Source organism: Schistocerca serialis, chromosome 1 (assembly GCF_023864345.2).
Source record: "Schistocerca serialis cubense isolate TAMUIC-IGC-003099 chromosome 1, iqSchSeri2.2, whole genome shotgun sequence".
NCBI classification, from domain to species: domain Eukaryota; kingdom Metazoa; phylum Arthropoda; class Insecta; order Orthoptera; family Acrididae; genus Schistocerca; species Schistocerca serialis.
The window spans coordinates 846,729,444-846,755,264 of record NC_064638.1 but is presented as its reverse complement, the minus strand read 5'-3'; the positions used below and the strand labels follow the sequence as shown (position 1 = coordinate 846,755,264).

The 25,821-nt window shown below is 48.4% G+C and overlaps 2 protein-coding genes across 2 annotated transcripts in view; both read left to right on the top strand.

The window, feature by feature from the left end:
* The window catches only part of LOC126439847 (uncharacterized), a 604,845-nt gene that overhangs the window by 461,271 nt on the left and 117,753 nt on the right, over nucleotides 1–25,821 (top strand). The window contains 28 exon segments of the mRNA XM_050090598.1: nucleotides 36–359; nucleotides 472–786; nucleotides 889–1,221; nucleotides 1,333–1,638; nucleotides 4,471–4,776; nucleotides 4,876–5,193; nucleotides 5,285–5,614; nucleotides 5,727–6,041; nucleotides 6,144–6,476; nucleotides 11,400–11,417; nucleotides 11,850–12,149; nucleotides 14,984–15,289; nucleotides 15,389–15,706; nucleotides 15,798–16,127; nucleotides 16,240–16,554; nucleotides 16,657–16,989; nucleotides 17,101–17,406; nucleotides 20,831–21,136; nucleotides 21,236–21,553; nucleotides 21,651–21,974; nucleotides 22,087–22,401; nucleotides 22,504–22,836; nucleotides 22,949–23,254; nucleotides 23,691–23,996; nucleotides 24,114–24,434; nucleotides 24,542–24,871; nucleotides 24,997–25,311; nucleotides 25,414–25,746. Of these exon segments, the coding sequence (XP_049946555.1) occupies nucleotides 36–359; nucleotides 472–786; nucleotides 889–1,221; nucleotides 1,333–1,638; nucleotides 4,471–4,776; nucleotides 4,876–5,193; nucleotides 5,285–5,614; nucleotides 5,727–6,041; nucleotides 6,144–6,476; nucleotides 11,400–11,417; nucleotides 11,850–12,149; nucleotides 14,984–15,289; nucleotides 15,389–15,706; nucleotides 15,798–16,127; nucleotides 16,240–16,554; nucleotides 16,657–16,989; nucleotides 17,101–17,406; nucleotides 20,831–21,136; nucleotides 21,236–21,553; nucleotides 21,651–21,974; nucleotides 22,087–22,401; nucleotides 22,504–22,836; nucleotides 22,949–23,254; nucleotides 23,691–23,996; nucleotides 24,114–24,434; nucleotides 24,542–24,871; nucleotides 24,997–25,311; nucleotides 25,414–25,746 (8,613 nt within the window).
* LOC126485099 (neurogenic locus notch homolog protein 4-like) lies at nucleotides 10,368–11,508 on the top strand. Its single transcript, XM_050108722.1, has 2 exons — nucleotides 10,368–10,870; nucleotides 10,983–11,508. The coding sequence occupies exons 1-2, from the start codon at nucleotides 10,498–10,500 to the stop codon at nucleotides 11,372–11,374; spliced, it is 765 nt and encodes a 254-aa protein (XP_049964679.1). The 5' UTR covers nucleotides 10,368–10,497; the 3' UTR covers nucleotides 11,375–11,508.

Genomic DNA, 25,821 nt, shown 5'->3' with positions numbered 1-25,821 from the left:
AGAGGATAATTGTGACTTGTGGCTTTCAGCTGTAGCCGTGCCCCAGGAGAGGCCAACGCCATGCTCTCCGTCGCCATGTGGTTCGAATGCAGTGTGTAGGGAACAGAATGGCGCTGGATCTTGCACTTGTCTACCAGAGTATGTGGGCAATCCGTACGAAGGGTGTCGGCCAGAGTGCGTGGTGAACACTGACTGTGCTCCCAACAGGGCATGTATTCGTAACAAGTGCCAAGACCCATGCCCCGGCACGTGTGGCCCGAATGCAGACTGCCAGGTGGTCAATCACCTGCCATCGTGCACATGCCGGCCGGGATACACTGGAGACCCGTTCCGATACTGCACAGTGCAGGCTAGCGAACGTAAGGACCAATTTCTCTGCTGAAATACTTTATCTCTGTGGAGTGAGTTATTTGGTAACCATGTGTTCTTTCGGTTGTATTTGTATGGCTGACTGGCCCTTCTATTGCGCAGCTGTGGTAGCTGAACCAGGAGATCCGTGCAGCCCATCGCCATGTGGTCCTAACAGCCAATGTCGCCAAGTGAATGGGCAGGCTGTGTGCTCATGCCTACCGTCGTACATTGGCAGTCCACCAGGCTGTAGACCAGAGTGTGTGGTGAGCTCCGAATGCCCGCAGAACCGAGCCTGTGTGAACCAGAAGTGTGTGGACCCTTGCCCTGGGCCGTGTGGCCTCAATACTCGCTGCCAGGTGATCAACCACAGCCCAATATGCAGTTGCAAACAAGGATATACCGGAGACCCCTTCGCCAGATGCCATCCAATTCCACGTAAGCTTCTGGAGCCTTGGGTTTTTCTAGTGTGTGTGATGCAATATGGCCTTGGTGACAGCGCAGGACTGACCTAGAACGTTGTTTCTTTTCTCTTTTTAGCTCCACCTCAGAGGCCGAGTGCCCCAGTAGTTGTGAATCCTTGCATCCCATCACCATGTGGGCCGTATTCTGAATGTCGTGATACAGGTGGCAATCCTTCATGCTCATGCCTGGCAAATTACATTGGCGCTCCACCAAACTGCCGTCCCGAGTGCTCCATCAACTCGGAGTGCCCCAGCAACAGGGCTTGTATCCGGGAGAAGTGTCGTGACCCATGTCCTGGGTCGTGTGGCATTGGCGCACAGTGCAGTGTGATCAACCACACCCCGGTGTGCACATGCCCTGAGGGGTACACAGGAGATCCATTCACCAACTGCTTCCCAAAACCGACAAGTAAGAAAGCTTAAGCTACGCAAAGTATGATTTCAAATTAATTTCATGTTGAAGTAGAAACTCCAGATTGTGTTCACGTCAAACTCACTTCGTTCTTCAAATTGCTTACAGTTGCAGAACCTGTGGAATCGGACCCGTGCAATCCTTCGCCTTGCGGGCCTAACGCCGAATGCCGAGATGGCAGTTGTACTTGTCTTCCAGAATACCAAGGAGACCCATACACTGGTTGCCGGCCAGAGTGCGTGTTGAGTACTGATTGTGACAGGACGAAAGCTTGCATCAGGAACAAGTGTGCTGACCCCTGCCCAGGAACTTGCGGACAGGGTGCTCGATGCGACGTAGTCAACCACATCCCCATCTGTACCTGTCCAGAAGGCACCTCTGGAAATGCCTTCATTCAGTGCCGGCCTATTCCACGTATGTACCAGATATATAGTGATCTACTCCGTCATCATCTGTTGTGGGGGTTGGGAGGAACGGTCTGGACATTCGCGTATGGAAATTCTCTCACAATAAATATAAATGTACCTGTCACGCTCTCATTTCTCTTATTCACTGTTGGTTTGCTCATAAAGAAGACCTTTCCAAACTGTGGGGTTTTCGGCGGCTGTCTTTCATACGGTTGGGAACGTTCAGCGGCTATGCCTCGCCTTGTCATGGTGATCGTTATCATCACCACTGTTGTCTTTGGAATGTTAACTTACTACGCAATATGTTACTTCCAAAGGACTAACGTGTTTTACCTTTATACAAGGAAAATTCTTCCTTCTATGCTTTATTGTGTCTCTAATGCTCAGCAGATGGATGATCGTCCCTCTCTTCGCCAACTGAACTGTGAGTTCCGAGAAACCGGCGTGTATAGCCACGCTCCACTGCTTTTAGCGCACACAGCTTTTTCCTGCTCCATTTCAACATCAAAGCGGTGGAACTGCAGAGCTAAATCAGTAGTCAAGCATCCCAAACGGACAGTGGCTCATAGGTGTATGGTAGCCCCACCGGTTTCTTTGTCTGATTGCATTATTTCAATAAAACGCTCTGTGGTACAAATATGCAGTGGTGGTGAAACATAGGCAACTAACATGGCTTATACAATTCAGGGCCTGCCAGATCAAACTTGTCTTTCCTCATTATGTCGGTAGGTGGTTGGACAGGCAAGTTTGTTTTCCCTACATTTGGACGTAATACATTCAGTCAGACGGTCGTTGCACTTTCAGTTGTACAAGAACTATATCTTGTCCGTTTTCATCAGGTCTATGTGTTCCTTTCCAAACCCGATTAAGAATGTGTGGGTTTACGTGCAGGAAGTTAAATAGCACCTTAAAGCGTTATGTGCAACTCGCCTGGAATGTATCTGTCCCGGTAAGAGAGAGTCCATTCTTCTCATTTTCTGCGTTCTGTTAGAAAAGATGCGACTGAAGTGTTCATTGTGCAAGTAGCAGCAATTATACAACAGGATTTGTGTGGTCACTCTTTGAAGCGTGAAATTCGTTGTCTATCTATCGAGGCAGCTTTGCATTAATAGAACTGGATTATGGGCCTAAATGTGTGCAGGTTGTGGCGTTTCGGATTGTTACCAGTCGATAGATGTAGTGAGATTAGAACTTAGCTTTCTGTGTCCACGTAGTTGTCTGCTGTGGAAGCTGCAGAATATGTCGTTCTGACGAGAAAGGGAGTCTGTCGTCCTTGACTGTCGCGCACACTTGTACCGTTCTTCTCTTGCCTCTTCTCCTCGCGAATTCTTTGGTTGCTACACACATATCTGCTTCGACAGAAAATCAAATTGCGGCTAGAAGATCTGCTGTCGACGCTTTCGTGGGAGCCACTGTCTGTATTTCGTAATGGTACTGCGAGCTGTTGCGGATTTGCCTTGATTGATTTCATTCTTGAGCATCTCAGGCAACTGTTCTCTTGATATCAAAGCCGTGACTGAAGTAACACAGTGCTATGCAATACAACAGGCAGCAAATCTTACCAAGAGATGGCCCGTCCGTGATATTTAAGACTGGTCCACCTTCTTGTCAGTCTGAGTGTATAACAGCAGCGAGTTTCCTCTCTCCTTTGTCCTAGTTTTTAGTGTTCAGCACTTTGCCTATCAAGTCATTGCGGAATGTCAAGTTCCTCTTCAATCCTATCGAATTCTCAAATGACAAGTGACATCCTAGTAGCTCTAGGCATCAGGCATCAACACTTTGCAAAACAAGCTGTACTCTTCAGTTCGCTTGAGAACATATTTCCTGACAATTTTCTCAATGCTCACAAGTATTTGTAGTGTGCTAGAGGCTACAGTTACTGCGCTAGCTGAGAGACAACATTCTCGATGCAAGTTCAATCATCTTCTGGCGGCGATTCTTCAACAGCAGATCTATTAAACGAGATTTTCATGTGTATACTGTTCGTATTAAGATCGGTCTTGATACCGTGGTAAATACCAGTACATGGGTTTTCAAGAACATGACCATCCGGTAGAGTGAAGACCGGCCACTGACACTGTTTTGTTAGTGTCCGTGTAGACTGATAAGTTTAAACTTTTCTCCGTGCCTTGTGGTTGCTAAAGGCTAAAAACACTTGGATAGTGTGGGGAATGCATCATTCCAGTTCATGCAAGAGGTCAGCTAAACGAGATAAATAACTATAATTCAGAATTAATTCCTTCACCTCGCCATCTTAATTATTGAAGCGAACACCGATAGTATTTACTGGAACACACAAGAATGCTAATCGACGTAACTAAACTTGGCAGAATCTCAGCAGGTCAAGGTGAGACAATCTGTATTTACTGATGTAGATGTCCCAGTAATACAACACAAAGAGTAACTCTCGGGTTTTGCTGGTTCTATGAGGAAACTGCCCATGTGGCTCTTGATATCTGCTGTCAAACGCATTCCCCAGATTACGTACGAGTTTTAAGCACAAGCGGACCTTACATTACACCATTGTTCTTAACGCATGACATGCAATGCGTGGTTAGAGATTCTTCGTCAGAGTGTCACAAGAAGTTACTGATTGTCTCGCGCTCTCCGATGCTGTGCTACACAGCAAGGTACATCCAGCACCGCTTACTTCGTATCGATCCTCTACGCTTACCATATATCTTGACCACGCCAATATCGTTTGTACGAGTATAGAACAATACGTTGATAACTCGAAAATAGACAATAAATGTAATGTAATACACTACCTTCGCGTTGAGTAGAATAGTAATAGCTTGGACAGACAAAATGGAGTAACCCCTTTTGTCTTTTTACACAGCTCCCGTGGCAACACAGCCATGCAACCCGTCTCCATGCGGTCCCAACAGCCAATGTCGGGAGATTAACGGCCAGGCTGTATGTTCATGTGTGCCGGGCTACCTTGGAAGCCCACCGGCGTGCAGGCCAGAGTGCGTTGTGAGTTCAGATTGCAGCCAGAATGAAGCCTGCAGCAACCAGAAATGTAGAAATCCTTGCCCAGGAACGTGTGGAATTGGGGCTAAGTGTCAGGTGGTGAATCACAACCCTATCTGTAGCTGTCCACCGCGCCACACGGGAGACCCGTTCACCAGATGCCTGCCCATACGTAAGAACCATACTGATGAAACATTTCTTCCTGTCATATCAGAAAACAATGTAAGCTACTACTTTGTTCTTCTCACACATTGGTTTTTCCCTCATGCAGCTGATTCGCCGGTGAGCAAGCCAGTGAACCCTTGCCAGCCGTCACCTTGTGGTCCAAATGCTCAGTGCAAGGTAGCTGGAGACAGTCCCTCTTGCTCGTGCCTGCCAGAATTCAAAGGCTCGCCACCAAACTGTCGGCCTGAGTGCGTCAGCAACAGCGAGTGTGCCAGCCATCTGGCCTGTATGGGGCAGAAGTGCAAAGACCCCTGTCCCGGAGCTTGTGGATCAAATGCTGAGTGCCGAGTGGTCAGCCACACGCCTACGTGTGTGTGTGCGGTTGGATACACTGGAGACCCGTTCTCTCAGTGCTTTGTACAACGTAAGAATGAACTCCTGAGTCATTTCTCTTGTATTTGTGCGATTGTGGATGCAAGTTCGTGCAGAGGATAATTGTGACTTGTGGCTTTCAGCTGTAGCCGTGCCCCAGGAGAGGCCAACGCCCTGCTCTCCGTCGCCATGTGGTTCGAATGCAGTGTGTAGGGAACAGAATGGCGCTGGATCTTGCACTTGTCTACCAGAGTATGTGGGCAATCCGTACGAAGGCTGTCGGCCAGAGTGCGTGGTGAACACTGACTGTGCTCCCAACAGGGCATGTATTCGTAACAAGTGCCAAGACCCATGCCCCGGCACGTGTGGCCCGAATGCAGACTGCCAGGTGGTCAATCACCTGCCATCGTGCACATGCCGGCCGGGATACACTGGAGACCCGTTCCGATACTGCACAGTGCAGGCTAGCGAACGTAAGGACCAATTTCTCTGCTGAAATACTTTATCTCTGTGGAGTGAGTTATTTGGTAACCATGTGTTCTTTCGGTTGTATTTGTATGGCTGACTGGCCCTTCTATTGCGCAGCTGTGGTAGCTGAACCAGGAGATCCGTGCAGCCCATCGCCATGTGGTCCTAACAGCCAATGTCGCCAAGTGAATGGGCAGGCTGTGTGCTCATGCCTACCGTCGTACATTGGCAGTCCACCAGGCTGTAGACCAGAGTGTGTGGTGAGCTCCGAATGCCCGCAGAACCGAGCCTGTGTGAACCAGAAGTGTGTGGACCCTTGCCCTGGGCCGTGTGGCCTCAATACTCGCTGCCAGGTGATCAACCACAGCCCAATATGCAGTTGCAAACAAGGATATACCGGAGACCCCTTCGCCAGATGCCATCCAATTCCACGTAAGCTTCTGGAGCCTTGGGTTTTTCTAGTGTGTGTGATGCAATATGGCCTTGGTGACAGCGCAGGACTGACCTAGAACGTTGTTTCTTTTCTCTTTTTAGCTCCACCTCAGAGGCCGAGTGCCCCAGTAGTTGTGAATCCTTGCATCCCATCACCATGTGGGCCGTATTCTGAATGTCGTGATACAGGTGGCAATCCTTCATGCTCATGCCTGGCAAATTACATTGGCGCTCCACCAAACTGCCGTCCCGAGTGCTCCATCAACTCGGAGTGCCCCAGCAACAGGGCTTGTATCCGGGAGAAGTGTCGTGACCCATGTCCTGGGTCGTGTGGCATTGGCGCACAGTGCAGTGTGATCAACCACACCCCGGTGTGCACATGCCCTGAGGGGTACACAGGAGATCCATTCACCAACTGCTTCCCAAAACCGACAAGTAAGAAAGCTTAAGCTACGCAAAGTATGATTTCAAATTAATTTCATGTGGAAGTAGAAACTCCAGATTGTGTTCACGTCAAACTCACTTCGTTCTTCAAATTGCTTACAGTTGCAGAACCTGTGGAATCGGACCCGTGCAATCCTTCGCCTTGCGGGCCTAACGCCGAATGCCGAGATGGCAGTTGTACTTGTCTTCCAGAATACCAAGGAGACCCATACACTGGTTGCCGGCCAGAGTGCGTGTTGAGTACTGATTGTGACAGGACGAAAGCTTGCATCAGGAACAAGTGTGCTGACCCCTGCCCAGGAACTTGCGGACAGGGTACTCGATGCGACGTAGTCAACCACATCCCCATCTGTACCTGTCCAGAAGGCACCTCTGGAAATGCCTTCATTCAGTGCCGGCCTATTCCACGTATGTACCAGATATATAGTGATCTACTCCGTCAGCATCTGTTGTGGGGGTTGGGAGGAACGGTCTGGACATTCGCGTATGGAAATTCTCTCACAATAAATATAAATGTACCTGTCACGCTCTCATTTCTCTTATTCACTGTTGGTTTGCTCATAAAGAAGACCTTTCCAAACTGTGGGGTTTTCGGCGGCTGTCTTTCATACGGTTGGGAACGTTCAGCGGCTATGCCTCGCCTTGTCATGGTGATCGTTATCATCACCACTGTTGTCTTTGGAATGTTACCTTACTACGCAATATGTTACTTCCAAAGGACTAACGTGTTTTACCTTTATACAAGGAAAATTCTTCCTTCTATGCTTTATTGTGTCTCTAATGCTCAGCAGATGGATGATCGTCCCTCTCTTCGCCAACTGAACTGTGAGTTCCGAGAAACCGGCGTGTATAGCCACGCTCCACTGCTTTTAGCGCACACAGCTATTTCCTGCTCCATTTCAACATCAAAGCGGGGGAACTGCAGAGCTAAATCAGTAGTCAAGCATCCCAAACGGACAGTGGCTCATAGGTGTATGGTAGCCCCACCGTTTTCTTTGTCTGATTGCATTATTTCAATAAAACGCTCTGTGGTACAAATATGCAGTGGTGGTGAAACATAGGCAACTAACATGGCTTATACAATTCAGGGCCTGCCAGATCAAACTTGTCTTTCCTCATTATGTCGGTAGGTGGTTGGACAGGCAAGTTTGTTTTCCCTACATTTGGACGTAATACATTCAGTCAGACGGTCGTTGCACTTTCAGTTGTACAAGAACTATATCTTGTCCGTTTTCATCAGGTCTATGTGTTCCTTTCCAAACCCGATTAAGAATGTGTGGGTTTACGTGCAGGAAGTTAAATAGCACCTTAAAGCGTTATGTGCAACTCGCCTGGAGTGTATCTGTCCCGGTAAGAGAGAGTCCATTCTTCTCATTTTCTGCGTTCTGTTAGAAAAGATGCGACTGAAGTGTTCATTGTGCAAGTAGCAGCAATTATACAACAGGATTTGTGTGGTCACTCTTTGAAGCGTGAAATTCGTTGTCTATCTATCGAGGCAGCTTTGCATTAATAGAACTGGATTATGGGCCTAAAAGTGTGCATGTTGTGGCGTTTCGGATTGTTACCAGTCGACAGATGTAGTGAGATTAGAACTTAGCTTTCTGTGTCCACGTAGTTGTCTGCTGTGGAAGCTGCAGAATATGTCGTTCTGACGAGAAAGGGAGTCTGTCATCCTTGACTGTCGCGCACACTGGTACCGTTCTTCTCTTGCTTCTCCTCCTCGCGAATTCTTTGGTTTCTACACACATATCTGCTTCGACAGAAAATTCAAATTGCGGCTAGAAGAACTGCTGTCGACGCTTTCGTGGGAGCCACTGTCTGTATTTCGTAATGGTACGGCGAGCTGTTGCGGATTTGCCTTGATTGATTTCATTCTTGAGCATCTCAGGCAACTGTTCTCTTGATATCAAAGCCGTGACTGAAGTAACACAGTGCTATGCAATACAACAGGCAGCAAATCTTACCAAGAGATGGCCCGTCCGTGATATTTAAGACTGGTCCACCTTCTTGTCAGTCTGAGTGTATAACAGCAGCGAGTTTCCTCTCTCCTTTGTCCTAGTTTTTAGTGTTCAGCACTTTGCCTATCAAGTCATTGCGGAATGTCAAGTTCCTCTTCAATCCTATCGAATTCTCAAATGACAAGTGACATCCTAGTAGCTCTAGGCATCAGGCATCAACACTTTGCAAAACAAGCTGTACTCTTCAGTTCGCTTGAGAACATATTTCCTGACAATTTTCTCAATGCTCACAAGTATTTGTAGTGTGCTAGAGGCTACAGTTACTGCGCTAGCTGAGAGACAACATTCTCGATGCAAGTTCAATCATCTTCTGGCGGCGATTCTTCAACAGCAGATCTATTAAACGAGATTTTCATGTGTATACTGTTCGTATTAAGATCGGTCTTGATACCGTGGTAAATACCAATACATGGGTTTTCAAGAACATGACCATCCGGTAGAGTGAAGACCGGCCACTGACACTGTTTTGTTAGTGTCCGTGTAGACTGATAAGTTTAAACTTTTCTCCGTGCCTTGTGGTTGCTAAAGGCTAAAAACACTTGGATAGTGTGGGGAATGCATCATTCCAGTTCATGCAAGAGGTCAGCTAAACGAGATAAATAACTATAATTCAGAATTAATTCCTTCACCTCGCCATCTTAATTATTGAAGCGAACACCGATAGTATTTACTGGAACACACAAGAATGCTAATCGACGTAACTAAACTTGGCAGAATCTCAGCAGGTCAAGGTGAGACAATCTGTATTTACTGATGTAGATGTCCCAGTAATACAACACAAAGAGTAACTCTCGGGTTTTGCTGGTTCTATGAGGAAACTGCCCATGTGGCTCTTGATATCTGCTGTCAAACGCATTCCCCAGATTACGTACGAGTTTTAAGCACAAGCGGACCTTACATTACACCATTGTTCTTAACGCATGACATGCAATGCGTGGTTAGAGATTCTTCGTCAGAGTGTCACAAGAAGTTACTGATTGTCTCGCGCTCTCCGATGCTGTGCTACACAGCAAGGTACATCCAGCACCGCTTACTTCGTATCGATCCTCTACGCTTACCATATATCTTGACCACGCCAATATCGTTTGTACGAGTATAGAACAATACGTTGATAACTCGAAAATAGACAATAAATGTAATGTAATACACTACCTTCGCGTTGAGTAGAATAGTAATAGCTTGGACAGACAAAATGGAGTAACCCCTTTTGTCTTTTTACACAGCTCCCGTGGCAACACAGCCATGCAACCCGTCTCCATGCGGTCCCAACAGCCAATGTCGGGAGATTAACGGCCAGGCTGTATGTTCATGTGTGCCGGGCTACCTTGGAAGCCCACCGGCGTGCAGGCCAGAGTGCGTTGTGAGTTCAGATTGCAGCCAGAATGAAGCCTGCAGCAACCAGAAATGTAGAAATCCTTGCCCAGGAACGTGTGGAATTGGGGCTAAGTGTCAGGTGGTGAATCACAACCCTATCTGTAGCTGTCCACCGCGCCACACGGGAGACCCGTTCACCAGATGCCTGCCCATACGTAAGAACCATACTGATGAAACATTTCTTCCTGTCATATCAGAAAACAATGTAAGCTACTACTTTGTTCTTCTCACACATTGGTTTTTCCCTCATGCAGCTGATTCGCCGGTGAGCAAGCCAGTGAACCCTTGCCAGCCGTCACCTTGTGGTCCAAATGCTCAGTGCAAGGTAGCTGGAGACAGCCCCTCTTGCTCGTGCCTGCCAGAATTCAAAGGCTCGCCACCAAACTGTCGGCCTGAGTGCGTCAGCAACAGCGAGTGTGCCAGCCATCTGGCCTGTATGGGGCAGAAGTGCAAAGACCCCTGTCCCGGAGCTTGTGGATCAAATGCTGAGTGCCGAGTGGTCAGCCACACGCCTACGTGTGTGTGTGCGGTTGGATACACTGGAGACCCGTTCTCTCAGTGCTTTGTACAACGTAAGAATGAACTCCTGAGTCATTTCTCTTGTATTTGTGCGATTGTGGATGCAAGTTCGTGCAGAGGATAATTGTGACTTGTGGCTTTCAGCTGTAGCCGTGCCCCAGGAGAGGCCAACGCCCTGCTCTCCGTCGCCATGTGGTTCGAATGCAGTGTGTAGGGAACAGAATGGCGCTGGATCTTGCACTTGTCTACCAGAGTATGTGGGCAATCCGTACGAAGGCTGTCGGCCAGAGTGCGTGGTGAACACTGACTGTGCTCCCAACAGGGCATGTATTCGTAACAAGTGCCAAGACCCATGCCCCGGCACGTGTGGCCCGAATGCAGACTGCCAGGTGGTCAATCACCTGCCATCGTGCACATGCCGGCCGGGATACACTGGAGACCCGTTCCGATACTGCACAGTGCAGGCTAGCGAACGTAAGGACCAATTTCTCTGCTGAAATACTTTATCTCTGTGGAGTGAGTTATTTGGTAACCATGTGTTCTTTCGGTTGTATTTGTATGGCTGACTGGCCCTTCTATTGCGCAGCTGTGGTAGCTGAACCAGGAGATCCGTGCAGCCCATCGCCATGTGGTCCTAACAGCCAATGTCGCCAAGTGAATGGGCAGGCTGTGTGCTCATGCCTACCGTCGTACATTGGCAGTCCACCAGGCTGTAGACCAGAGTGTGTGGTGAGCTCCGAATGCCCGCAGAACCGAGCCTGTGTGAACCAGAAGTGTGTGGACCCTTGCCCTGGGCCGTGTGGCCTCAATACTCGCTGCCAGGTGATCAACCACAGCCCAATATGCAGTTGCAAACAAGGATATACCGGAGACCCCTTCGCCAGATGCCATCCAATTCCACGTAAGCTTCTGGAGCCTTGGGTTTTTCTAGTGTGTGTGATGCAATATGGCCTTGGTGACAGCGCAGGACTGACCTAGAACGTTGTTTCTTTTCTCTTTTTAGCTCCACCTCAGAGGCCGAGTGCCCCAGTAGTTGTGAATCCTTGCATCCCATCACCATGTGGGCCGTATTCTGAATGTCGTGATACAGGTGGCAATCCTTCATGCTCATGCCTGGCAAATTACATTGGCGCTCCACCAAACTGCCGTCCCGAGTGCTCCATCAACTCGGAGTGCCCCAGCAACAGGGCTTGTATCCGGGAGAAGTGTCGTGACCCATGTCCTGGGTCGTGTGGCATTGGCGCACAGTGCAGTGTGATCAACCACACCCCGGTGTGCACATGCCCTGAGGGGTACACAGGAGATCCATTCACCAACTGCTTCCCAAAACCGACAAGTAAGAAAGCTTAAGCTACGCAAAGTATGATTTCAAATTAATTTCATGTGGAAGTAGAAACTCCAGATTGTGTTCACGTCAAACTCACTTCGTTCTTCAAATTGCTTACAGTTGCAGAACCTGTGGAATCGGACCCGTGCAATCCTTCGCCTTGCGGGCCTAACGCCGAATGCCGAGATGGCAGTTGTACTTGTCTTCCAGAATACCAAGGAGACCCATACACTGGTTGCCGGCCAGAGTGCGTGTTGAGTACTGATTGTGACAGGACGAAAGCTTGCATCAGGAACAAGTGTGCTGACCCCTGCCCAGGAACTTGCGGACAGGGTGCTCGATGCGACGTAGTCAACCACATCCCCATCTGTACCTGTCCAGAAGGCACCTCTGGAAATGCCTTCATTCAGTGCCGGCCTATTCCACGTATGTACCAGATATATAGTGATCTACTCCGTCAGCATCTGTTGTGGGGGTTGGGAGGAACGGTCTGGACATTCGCGTATGGAAATTCTCTCACAATAAATATAAATGTACCTGTCACGCTCTCATTTCTCTTATTCACTGTTGGTTTGCTCATAAAGAAGACCTTTCCAAACTGTGGGGTTTTCGGCGGCTGTCTTTCATACGGTTGGGAACGTTCAGCGGCTATGCCTCGCCTTGTCATGGTGATCGTTATCATCACCACTGTTGTCTTTGGAATGTTACCTCACTCCGCAATATGTTACTTCCAAAGGACTAACGTGTTTTACCTTTATACAAGGAAAATTCTTCCTTCTATGCTTTATTGTGTCTCTAATGCTCAGCAGATGGATTATCGTCCCTCTCTTCGCCAACTGAACTGTGAGTTCCGAGAAACCGGCGTGTATAGCCACGCTCCACTGCTTTTAGCGCACACAGCTATTTCCTGCTCCATTTCAACATCAAAGCGGGGGAACTGCAGAGCTAAATCAGTAGTCAAGCATCCCAAACGGACAGTGGCTCATAGGTGTATGGTAGCCCCACCGTTTTCTTTGCCTGATTGCATTATTTCAATAAAACGCTCTGTGGTACAAATATGCAGTGGTGGTGAAACATAGGCAACTAACATGGCTTATACAATTCAGGGCCTGCCAGATCAAACTTGTCTTTCCTCATTATGTCGGTAGGTGGTTGGACAGGCAAGTTTGTTTTCCCTACATTTGGACGTAATACATTCAGTCAGACGGTCGTTGCACTTTCAGTTGTACAAGAACTATATCTTGTCCGTTTTCATCAGGTCTATGTGTTCCTTTCCAAACCCGATTAAGAATGTGTGGGTTTACGTGCAGGAAGTTAAATAGCACCTTAAAGCGTTATGTGCAACTCGCCTGGAATGTATCTGTCCCGGTAAGAGAGAGTCCATTCTTCTCATTTTCTGCGTTCTGTTAGAAAAGATGCGACTGAAGTGTTCATTGTGCAAGTAGCAGCAATTATACAACAGGATTTGTGTGGTCACTCTTTGAAGCGTGAAATTCGTTGTCTATCTATCGAGGCAGCTTTGCATTAATAGAACTGGATTATGGGCCTAAATGTGTGCAGGTTGTGGCGTTTCGGATTGTTACCAGTCGATAGATGTAGTGAGATTAGAACTTAGCTTTCTGTGTCCACGTAGTTGTCTGCTGTGGAAGCTGCAGAATATGTCGTTCTGACGAGAAAGGGAGTCTGTCGTCCTTGACTGTCGCGCACACTTGTACCGTTCTTCTCTTGCCTCATCTCCTCGCGAATTCTTTGGTTGCTACACACATATCTGCTTCGACAGAAAATCAAATTGCGGCTAGAAGATCTGCTGTCGACGCTTTCGTGGGAGCCACTGTCTGTATTTCGTAATGGTACTGCGAGCTGTTGCGGATTTGCCTTGATTGATTTCATTCTTGAGCATCTCAGGCAACTGTTCTCTTGATATCAAAGCCGTGACTGAAGTAACACAGTGCTATGCAATACAACAGGCAGCAAATCTTACCAAGAGATGGCCCGTCCGTGATATTTAAGACTGGTCCACCTTCTTGTCAGTCTGAGTGTATAACAGCAGCGAGTTTCCTCTCTCCTTTGTCCTAGTTTTTAGTGTTCAGCACTTTGCCTATCAAGTCATTGCGGAATGTCAAGTTCCTCTTCAATCCTATCGAATTCTCAAATGACAAGCGACATCCTAGTAGCTCTAGGCATCAGGCATCAACACTTTACAAAACAAGCTGTACTCTTCAGTTCGCTTGAGAACATATTTCCTGACAATTTTCTCAATGCTCACATGTATTTGTAGTGTGCTAGAGGCTACAGTTACTGCGCTAGCTGAGAGACAACATTCTCGATGCAAGTTCAATCATCTTCTGGCGGCGATTCTTCAACAGCAGATCTATTAAACGAGATTTTCATGTGTATACTGTTCGTATTAAGATCGGTCTTGATACCGTGGTAAATACCAGTACATGGGTTTTCAAGAACATGACCATCCGGTAGAGTGAAGACCGGCCACTGACACTGTTTTGTTAGTGTCCGTGTAGACTGATAAGTTTAAACATTTCTCCGTGCCTTGTGGTTGCTAAAGGCTAAAAACACTTGGATAGTGTGGGGAATGCATCATTCCAGTTCATGCAAGAGGTCAGCTAAACGAGATAAATAACTATAATTCAGAATTAATTCCTTCACCTCGCCATCTTAATTATTGAAGCGAACACCGATAGTATTTACTGGAACACACAAGAATGCTAATCGACGTAACTAAACTTGGCAGAATCTCAGCAGGTCAAGGTGAGACAATCTGTATTTACTGATGTAGATGTCCCAGTAATACAACACAAAGAGTAACTCTCGGGTTTTGCTGGTTCTATGAGGAAACTGCCCATGTGGCTCTTGATATCTGCTGTCAAACGCATTCTCCAGATTACGTAAGAGATTTTAAACACAAGCGGACCTTAGATTACACCATTGTTCTTAACGCATGACATGCAATGCGTGGTTAGAGATTCTTCGTCAGAGTGTCACAAGAAGTTACTGATTGTCTCGCGCTCTCCGGATGCTGTGCTACACAGCAAGGCACATCCAGCACCGCTTACTTCGTATCGATCCTCTACGCTTACCATATATCTTGACCACGCCAATATCGTTTGTACGAGTATAGAACAATACGTTGATAACTCGAAAATAGACAATAAATGTAATGTAATACACTACCTTCGCGTTGAGTAGAATAGTAATAGCTTGGACAGACAAAATGGAGTAACCCCTTTTGTCTTTTTACACAGCTCCCGTGGCAACACAGCCATGCAACCCGTCTCCATGCGGTCCCAACAGCCAATGTCGGGAGATTAACGGCCAGGCTGTATGTTCATGTGTGCCGGGCTACCTTGGAAGCCCACCGGCGTGCAGGCCAGAGTGCGTTGTGAGTTCCGATTGCAGCCAGAATGAAGCCTGCAGCAACCAGAAATGTAGAAATCCTTGCCCAGGAACGTGTGGAATTGGGGCTAAGTGTCAGGTGGTGAATCACAACCCTATCTGTAGCTGTCCACCGCGCCACACGGGAGACCCGTTCACCAGATGCCTGCCCATACGTAAGAACCATACTGATGAAACATTTCTTCCTGTCATATCAGAAAACAATGTAAGCTACTACTTTGTTCTTCTCACACATTGGTTTTTCCCTCATGCAGCTGATTCGCCGGTGAGCAAGCCAGTGAACCCTTGCCAGCCGTCACCTTGTGGTCCAAATGCTCAGTGCAAGGTAGCTGGAGACAGCCCCTCTTGCTCGTGCCTGCCAGAATTCAAAGGCTCGCCACCAAACTGTCGGCCTGAGTGCGTCAGCAACAGCGAGTGTGCCAGCCATCTGGCCTGTATGGGGCAGAAGTGCAAAGACCCCTGTCCCGGAGCTTGTGGATCAAATGCTGAGTGCCGAGTGGTCAGCCACACGCCTACGTGTGTGTGTGCGGTTGGATACACTGGAGACCCGTTCTCTCAGTGCTTTGTACAACGTAAGAATGAACTCCTGAGTCATTTCTCTTGTATTTGTGCGATTGTGGATGCAAGTTCGTGCAGAGGATAATTGTGACTTGTGGCTTTCAGCTGTAGCCGTGCCCCAGGAGAGGCCAACGCCCTGCTCTCCGTCGCCATGTGGTTCGAATGCAGTGTGTAGGGAACAGAATGGCGCTGGATCTTGCACTTGTCTACCAGAGTATGTGGGCAATCCGTACGAAGGCTGTCGGCCAGAGTGCGTGGTGAACACTGACTGTGCTCCCAACAGGGCATGTATTCGTAACAAGTGCCAAGACCCATGCCCCGGCACGTGTGGCCCGAATGCAGACTGCCAGGTGGTCAATCACCTGCCATCGTGCACATGCCGGCCGGGATACACTGGAGACCCGTTCCGATACTGCACAGTGCAGGCTAGCGAACGTAAGGACCAATTTCTCTGCTGAAATACTTTATCTCTGTGGAGTGAGTTATTTGGTAACCATGTGTTCTTTCGGTTGTATTTGTATGGCTGACTGGCCCTTCTATTGCGCAGCTGTGGTAGCTGAACCAGGAGATCCGTGCAGCCCATCGCCATGTGGTCCTAACAGCCAATGTCGCCAAGTGAATGGGCAGGCTGTGTGCTCATGCCTACCGTCGTACATTGGCAGTCCACCAGGCTGTAGACCAGAGTGTGTGGTGAGCTCCGAATGCCCGCAGAACCGAGCCTGTGTGAACCAGAAGTGTGTGGACCCTTGCCCTGGGCCGTGTGGCCTCAATACTCGCTGCCAGGTGATCAACCACAGCCCAATATGCAGTTGCAAACAAGGATATACCGGAGACCCCTTCGCCAGATGCCATCCAATTCCACGTAAGCTTCTGGAGCCTTGGGTTTTTCTAGTGTGTGTGATGCAATATGGCCTTGGTGACAGCGCAGGACTGACCTAGAACGTTGTTTCTTTTCTCTTTTTAGCTCCACCTCAGAGGCCGAGTGCCCCAGTAGTTGTGAATCCTTGCATCCCATCACCATGTGGGCCGTATTCTGAATGTCGTGATACAGGTGGCAATCCTTCATGCTCATGCCTGGCAAATTACATTGGCGCTCCACCAAACTGCCGTCCCGAGTGCTCCATCAACTCGGAGTGCCCCAGCAACAGGGCTTGTATCCGGGAGAAGTGTCGTGACCCATGTCCTGGGTCGTGTGGCATTGGCGCACAGTGCAGTGTGATCAACCACACCCCGGTGTGCACATGCCCTGAGGGGTACACAGGAGATCCATTCACCAACTGCTTCCCAAAACCGACAAGTAAGAAAGCTTAAGCTACGCAAAGTATGATTTCAAATTAATTTCATGTTGAAGTAGAAACTCCAGATTGTGTTCACGTCAAACTCACTTCGTTCTTCAAATTGCTTACAGTTGCAGAACCTGTGGAATCGGACCCGTGCAATCCTTCGCCTTGCGGGCCTAACGCCGAATGCCGAGATGGCAGTTGTACTTGTCTTCCAGAATACCAAGGAGACCCATACACTGGTTGCCGGCCAGAGTGCGTGTTGAGTACTGATTGTGACAGGACGAAAGCTTGCATCAGGAACAAGTGTGCTGACCCCTGCCCAGGAACTTGCGGACAGGGTGCTCGATGCGACGTAGTCAACCACATCCCCATCTGTACCTGTCCAGAAGGCACCTCTGGAAATGCCTTCATTCAGTGCCGGCCTATTCCACGTATGTACCAGATATATAGTGATCTACTCCGTCAGCATCTGTTGTGGGGGTTGGGAGGAACGGTCTGGACATTCGCGTATGGAAATTCTCTCACAATAAATATAAATGTACCTGTCACGCTCTCATTTCTCTTATTCACTGTTGGTTTGCTCATAAAGAAGACCTTTCCAAACTGTGGGGTTTTCGGCGGCTGTCTTTCATACGGTTGGGAACGTTCAGCGGCTATGCCTCGCCTTGTCATGGTGATCGTTATCATCACCACTGTTGTCTTTGGAATGTTACCTTACTACGCAATATGTTACTTCCAAAGGACTAACGTGTTTTACCTTTATACAAGGAAAATTCTTCCTTCTATGCTTTATTGTGTCTCTAATGCTCAGCAGATGGATGATCGTCCCTCTCTTCGCCAACTGAACTGTGAGTTCCGAGAAACCGGCGTGTATAGCCATGCTCCACTGCTTTTTGCGCACACAGCTTTTTCCTGCTCCATTTCAACATCAAAGCGGTGGAGCTGCAGAGCTAAATCAGTAGTCAAGCATCCCAAACGGACAGTGGCTCATAGGTGTATGGTAGCCCCACCGTTTTCTTTGCCTTATTGCATTATTTCAATAAAACGCTCTGTGGTACAAATATGCAGTGGTGGTGAAACATAGGCAACTAACATGGCTTATACAATTCAGGGCCTGCCAGATCAAACTTGTCTTTCCTCATGATGTCGGTAGGTGGTTGGACAGGCAAGTTTGTTTTCCCTACATTTGGACGTAATACATTCAATCAGACGGTCGTTGCACTTTCAGTTGTACAAGAACTATTCCTTGTCCTGTTCCATCAGGTCTATGTGTTCCTTTCCAACCCCTATTAAAAATGTGTGGGTTTACCTGCATTAAGTTAGATATCACCTTAAGAATGGAAAACACATTATGAGGCTTTTTGACATTCATTTTTTCGAATTTATGTTGGGTGGTTAGAATTGATTTGAAGCTAATCAAGTTTGACATCTTATCATTTATATTTCGAACAGTTTTTGTGAATTTGTTTGAATAATTTCAGCCGAAAATGACTAAGTTAGGCTGTGATGTTCGCTGATGAGAGTGAGTATAATTCTTCAATTGCCTGCAGTGTAGCGATTCCGATTTTCATACGAGATCAAAAAGGTTTTGATTTTATTTTAACAATTTATTTTCTAAGAATATGAAAGACAATTCAGGTGGAAATAATGAAAATTTAAAAAATGCAGACTGTGTAGTTTACTCTTTTATCCACGCCTTGTGGTGCTGAAGGCTAAAATCACTTGGATAGTGTTGGGAATGCATCATTCCAGCTCACGCAAGAGGTCTGCTAAACGAGATAAATAACTATAATTTAGAATTAACTCCTTCTCCTCGCTATCTTAATTACTGATGCGAACACCCATAGTATTTGTTGAAATACACAACAATGCTATTCGACGTAACTAAACTTCTTAGTGTCTTAGCACCTCAATGCGAGACGGTGTATATTTACTGATGTAGATGTCCCAGTATTTCAACACAAGTAATAACTCCTGGGTTTTGCTTGTACTATGCAAGAAAGTTCCCATGTGGTGCTTGATATCCTCGGTCATACAAGTTTTTCATATTACATAAGATATTTGAAACACAAGCGGACTTTAGATTACATCATTGAGCTTAAGGCCAACACAGTTTGCAAGTTAGCTGCCTTGCATGCTATGCATGGTTAGAGCTTCCTCGTCGTCAGAGTGTCACAAGAAGCTACTGATTGTCTCCCACACTCCGGATGCTGTGCTACACGGCAAGGTACATCCACCATCGCTTATTTCCTATCGATCCTCTACGTTTAACATACACTGAAGAGCCAAATAACCTGGTACACCAGCGTAATATGGTGTAGGGCCCCCGCGAATATGCACAATTGCCGCAACACGACGTGGCATGGACTGGACTAATGTATGAATCAGGGATGGTGGAAATAGACACCATGAATTCTGCAGGGCTGTCTATAAATCGGTAGGTGTCTTAGAGGGTGGAGATCTGTTATGAACAGCACGTTGCAATGCATCCCAGCACTCCTGTCTGGGGAGTTTGGTGGCCAGCGGATGTTTTTAATCTCATAAGAGTGTTGCTGGAGCCACTCTGCAGCTAATCTGTACCTGTGGGGTGTCGCATTGTCCTACTGTAACTGTACAAGTTCGTCGGAATGCACAATGGACATGAAATGGTTCATGTGTTCAGACGGTATACTTACGTACATGTCACCTATCAGAGTCGTATCGAGACGTATCAGGTATCCCATATCACTCCAATTGCTCACGCTCCACACCATTGCAGAACCTCCAAAATGGTTCAAATGGCTCTAAGCACTATGGGACTTAACATCTGATGTCATCAGTCCACTAGACATAGAACTACTTAAACCTAACTAACCTAAGGACATCACACACATCCATGCCCGAGGCAGGATTCGAACCTGCCACCGTAGCAGCAGCGCGGGTGCGGACTGAAGCGCCTACAACCGCTCGACCGCAACGGCCGGTTGCAGAGCCTTCACCAGCTTGAATAATCTCCTCGTGACATGCAGGGTCCATGGACTCGTAAGGTTATCTCCCTACCTCTACACGACCATCCGGTCAATACAACTTGAAACGAGACTCGTCCGACTAGGCTACATGTTTCCTGTCATCAACAGTCCAATGTCGGTGTTTACGGTCTCAGGCGAGGCGTTGGGAAAGTAGTGTAGTGCAGTCATCCAGGGCACACGGGCGACCCTTCGGCTTGCAAAGCCCATATCGATGATTTTTCTTTGAAAGGTTCGCATGCTGACACTGATTGATGGCCAACATTGAAATCTCCAGCAATTTGCGGAAGCGTTGCACTTCTGTCACGATGAACGATTCCTTTCAGTCGTCGTTAGCCCCCTTCTTACAGGATCTTTCTCCGGCCGCAGCGAAGTCGAAGATTTCATGTTTTACCGCATTCTTGGTAATCACGATACACACGTGAGATGGTCGTACGGGATAATCCCCACTTCGTTGCTATCTCGGAGATGCTGTGTCCCATTCCTAATAAGCCAACTATACCACGACGTTCAATCTCACTTACATCTAGACAACTTGCCATTGGAGGACCAGTAATCGATCTGACAACTACGCCAAACGTTTATTATCTCATGTAGGTGTTGCCATCCGCAAGGACGTATTATGCCTGTGTAGATATCTCTGTACTTGAATACGCATGCCTATACTACTTTTATTTCTCTTAAGAGTATACTTTTATTACGCCAACATCGTTCGTAAGAGCATTGAACAATTCGCTGATAACACGAAAATACACAACAAATGTAATGTAGTTCGCTATCTTCGAATTCAGTAGAATAATGATAAACTGGACAGAGTAAATGGAGTAATTCCAATTGTCTTTTTACACAGCTCCCGTGGCAACACAGCCATGCAACCCGTCTCCATGCGGTCCCAACAGCCAATGTCGGGAGATTAACGGCCAGGCTGTATGTTCATGTGTGCCGGGCTACCTTGGAAGCCCACCGGCGTGCAGGCCAGAGTGCGTTGTGAGTTCCGATTGCAGCCAGAATGAAGCCTGCAGCAACCAGAAATGTAGAAATCCTTGCCCAGGAACGTGTGGAATTGGGGCTAAGTGTCAGGTGGTGAATCACAACCCTATCTGTAGCTGTCCACCGCGCCACACGGGAGACCCGTTCACCAGATGCCTGCCCATACGTAAGAACCATACTGATGAAACATTTCTTCCTGTCATATCAGAAAACAATGTAAGCTACTACTTTGTTCTTCTCACACATTGGTTTTTCCCTCATGCAGCTGATTCGCCGGTGAGCAAGCCAGTGAACCCTTGCCAGCCGTCACCTTGTGGTCCAAATGCTCAGTGCAAGGTAGCTGGAGACAGCCCCTCTTGCTCGTGCCTGCCAGAATTCAAAGGCTCGCCACCAAACTGTCGGCCTGAGTGCGTCAGCAACAGCGAGTGTGCCAGCCATCTGGCCTGTATGGGGCAGAAGTGCAAAGACCCCTGTCCCGGAGCTTGTGGATCAAATGCTGAGTGCCGAGTGGTCAGCCACACGCCTACGTGTGTGTGTGCGGTTGGATACACTGGAGACCCGTTCTCTCAGTGCTTTGTACAACGTAAGAATGAACTCCTGAGTCATTTCTCTTGTATTTGTGCGATTGTGGATGCAAGTTCGTGCAGAGGATAATTGTGACTTGTGGCTTTCAGCTGTAGCCGTGCCCCAGGAGAGGCCAACGCCCTGCTCTCCGTCGCCATGTGGTTCGAATGCAGTGTGTAGGGAACAGAATGGCGCTGGATCTTGCACTTGTCTACCAGAGTATGTGGGCAATCCGTACGAAGGCTGTCGGCCAGAGTGCGTGGTGAACACTGACTGTGCTCCCAACAGGGCATGTATTCGTAACAAGTGCCAAGACCCATGCCCCGGCACGTGTGGCCCGAATGCAGACTGCCAGGTTGTCAATCACCTGCCATCGTGCACATGCCGGCCGGGATACACTGGAGACCCGTTCCGATACTGCACAGTGCAGGCTAGCGAACGTAAGGACCAATTTCTCTGCTGAAATACTTTATCTCTGTGGAGTGAGTTATTTGGTAACCATTTGTTCTTTCGGTTGTATTTTTATGGCTGACTGGCCCTTCTATTGCGCAGCTGTGGTAGCTGAACCAGGAGATCCGTGCAGCCCATCGCCGTGTGGTCCTAACAGCCAATGTCGCCAAGTGAATGGGCAGGCTGTGTGCTCATGCCTACCGTCGTACATTGGCAGTCCACCAGGCTGTAGACCGGAGTGTGTGGTGAGCTCCGAATGCCCGCAGAACCGAGCCTGTGTGAACCAGAAGTGTGTGGACCCTTGCCCTGGGCCGTGTGGCCTCAATACTCGCTGCCAGGTGATCAACCATAGCCCAATATGCAGCTGCAAACAAGGATATACCGGAGACCCCTTCGCCAGATGCCATCCAATTCCACGTAAGATTCTGGAGCATTAGGTTTTTCTGGTGTGTGTGTTGCAATATAGCCTTGGTGACAGCGCAGGAATGACCTAGAACGTTGTTTCCTTTCTCATTTTAGCTCCACCTCAGAGGCCGAGTGCCCCAGTGGTTGTGAATCCTTGCATCCCATCGCCGTGTGGGCCATATTCTGAGTGTCGCAATACAGGTGGCAGTCCTTCATGCTCGTGCCTGGCAAACTACATTGGCGCTCCACCAAACTGTCGGCCCGAGTGCTCCATCAACTCGGAGTGCCCCAGCAACAGGGCTTGTATCAGGGAGAAGTGTCGTGACCCATGTCCAGGGTCGTGTGGCATTGGCGCACAGTGCAGTGTGATCAATCACACCCCAGTTTGCACATGCCCTGAGGGATACACTGGAGACCCGTTTAGTAACTGCTTCCCGAAGCCACCAAGTAAGCTATCTGTAATTTATAGAGCCATTGTGCCATGTGATAAATATAGCGGCTTAGCAACAACAGATTGGAACTTACAGTGGTACTGACTGTGTTCTCGGTATTCCTACAGTTTCAGAACCTGTGGAATCAGACCCATGCAATCCATCGCCTTGTGGGCCTAACGCCGAATGCCGAGATGGCAGTTGTACTTGCCTTCCGGAATATCAAGGAGACCCATACACTGGTTGCCGGCCAGAGTGTGTGTTGAGTACTGACTGTGACAGGACGAAAGCTTGCATCAGGAACAAGTGCGCTGACCCCTGCCCAGGGACTTGTGGACAGGATGCTCGGTGCGATGTAGTTAATCACATCCCCATCTGCACCTGTCCGGAAGGCACCTCTGGAAACGCTTTCATCCAGTGCCGACCAGTACCACGTACGTAATCGCCCATCTTCCAATTTAGTGCCTTTGAAGTAGTACTTTCTGGGGTCACCATGGTCTTGACTCTTAACAAATGGTGATTCAGAAGTCCTATCCAACAGTCGAGCGCTTTTCTGTTTTTGTTTTGTGTTTCTAGTAGTGGAGAGGAACCACTTTCTGTTATCTGTTAACAATACCTTGTCGCTCACGTTTAGCATGTAATATGAGATGTGGAATAGGATAAGGGTGAGTCCTTCGTTCTTGACGACGTAAATTTGAGGACTAAGTCAAGTTTGCCAGTGACTCGTCCGAATAGTGTCTGGGTCTATTTCCATAAAATAGTTACTCGAGGAGAGAGAACATCCTCCTACGATTCAAGTTCTTCTGTGTACTGTGTATGTCTTCTAACTAATGCATCTGACTGACAAAGGGCTCTCTTGTTCCTATGCAGCTCCTGCAGTTACACTACCATGTCGGCCATCTCCATGTGGACCAAATAGCCAATGTCGGGAGATTAATGGCCAGGCAGTGTGCTCTTGTGTACCTGGATACTTGGGAAGTCCTCCGGCGTGCAGACCAGAGTGCGTCGTGAGCTCCGATTGCAGCCAGAACGAAGCATGTAGTAACCAGAAATGTAGGAATCCCTGCCCAGGAACGTGTGGAATTGGAGCGCGTTGTGAGGTGGTCAATCACAACCCAATTTGTAGCTGTCCACCTCGTTACACCGGCGATCCGTTCTCCAGATGTCTGCCCATACGTAAGCACCAGATTGACGAAAGTTTTGCTTTGTACTGATGTCATAGTTGGTACCTTGTAAATTTTATGTCGATGTGCCGCGTTAATGTTCTCACATATTCGTTTTGCCCTCATGTAGCTGAGAACCCTGTGGTCAGCGAGCCAGTGAACCCTTGCCAGCCTTCACCATGTGGTCCAAATGCTCAGTGCAAGGTAGCTGGAGACAGCCCATCATGTTCATGCCTGCCAGAATTCAAGGGCTCGCCTCCAAACTGCCGGCCCGAGTGCATCAGCAACAGCGAGTGTGCCAGCCATCTGGCCTGTATCGGGCAGAAGTGCAAAGACCCCTGTCCAGGAGCTTGTGGGTCGAATGCAGAGTGCCGAGTGGTCAGCCACACGCCTACATGTGTGTGTGCAGTTGGATACACTGGAGACCCATTCTCTCAGTGCTTTGTGCAGCGTAAGAATTGAGTCCTATTTAACTTCTTTTCCATTTGTGTGGTTGTAAATGCACGTTTGTGCAGAGAGTAAATGTAACCGACAGTAAATGTAACATGTGGATTTCAGCTGTGGCCGCGCCGCAGGAAAGACCGACGCCCTGCTCTCCGTCGCCATGTGGTTCGAATGCAGTGTGTAGGGAACAGAATGGCGCCGGATCTTGCACTTGTCTACCAGAGTATGTGGGCAACCCATACGAAGGCTGCCGGCCAGAATGTGTGGTAAACACTGACTGTGCTCCCAACAAGGCATGTATCCGTAACAAGTGCCAAGACCCGTGCCCTGGCACATGTGGCCCGAACGCAGACTGCCAGGTTGTCAATCACCTGCCATCGTGCACTTGCCGGCCAGGATACACTGGAGACCCGTTCCGATACTGCACGGTGCAGGCTAGCGAACGTAAGGAGCCAACTTCTATATTATTCTTTCCTCTGAAATCTTTTCTCTGTCTGGATTGAGTTATTTTGTAAGCAAGTCTTCTTTCGATTGTATTTATATGACTGACGAGCTCTTGTATTGCACAGCTGTGGTAGCTGAACCGGGAGATCCATGCAACCCATCGCCATGTGGTCCAAACAGCCAATGCCGCCAAGTGAATGGGCAGGCTGTGTGCTCGTGCCTACCGTCGTACATTGGCAGTCCACCAGGATGCAGACCGGAGTGTGTGGTTAGCTCTGAATGCCCGCAGAATCGAGCCTGTGTGAACCAGAAGTGTGTGGACCCTTGCCCTGGGCCGTGTGGCCTCAATACCCGCTGCCAGGTGATCAACCACAGCCCAATATGCAGCTGCAAACAAGGATATACCGGAGACGCCTTCGCCAGATGCCATCCAATTCCACGTAAGATTCTGGAGCATTAGGTTTTTCTGGTGTGTGTGTTGCAATATAGCCTTGGTGACAGCGCAGGAATGACCTAGAACGTTGTTTCCTTTCTCATTTTAGCTCCACCTCAGAGGCCGAGTGCCCCAGTGGTTGTGAATCCTTGCATCCCATCGCCGTGTGGGCCATATTCTGAGTGTCGCGATACAGGTGGCAGTCCTTCATGCTCGTGCCTGGCAAACTACATTGGCGCTCCACCAAACTGTCGGCCCGAGTGCTCCATCAACTCGGAGTGCCCCAGCAACAGGGCTTGTATCAGGGAGAAGTGTCGTGACCCATGTCCAGGGTCGTGTGGCATTGGCGCACAGTGCAGTGTGATCAATCACACCCCAGTTTGCACATGCCCTGAGGGATACACTGGAGACCCGTTTAGTAACTGCTTCCCGAAGCCACCAAGTAAGCTATCTGTAATTTATAGAGCCATTGTGCCATGTGATAAATATAGCGGCTTAGCAACAACAGATTGGAACT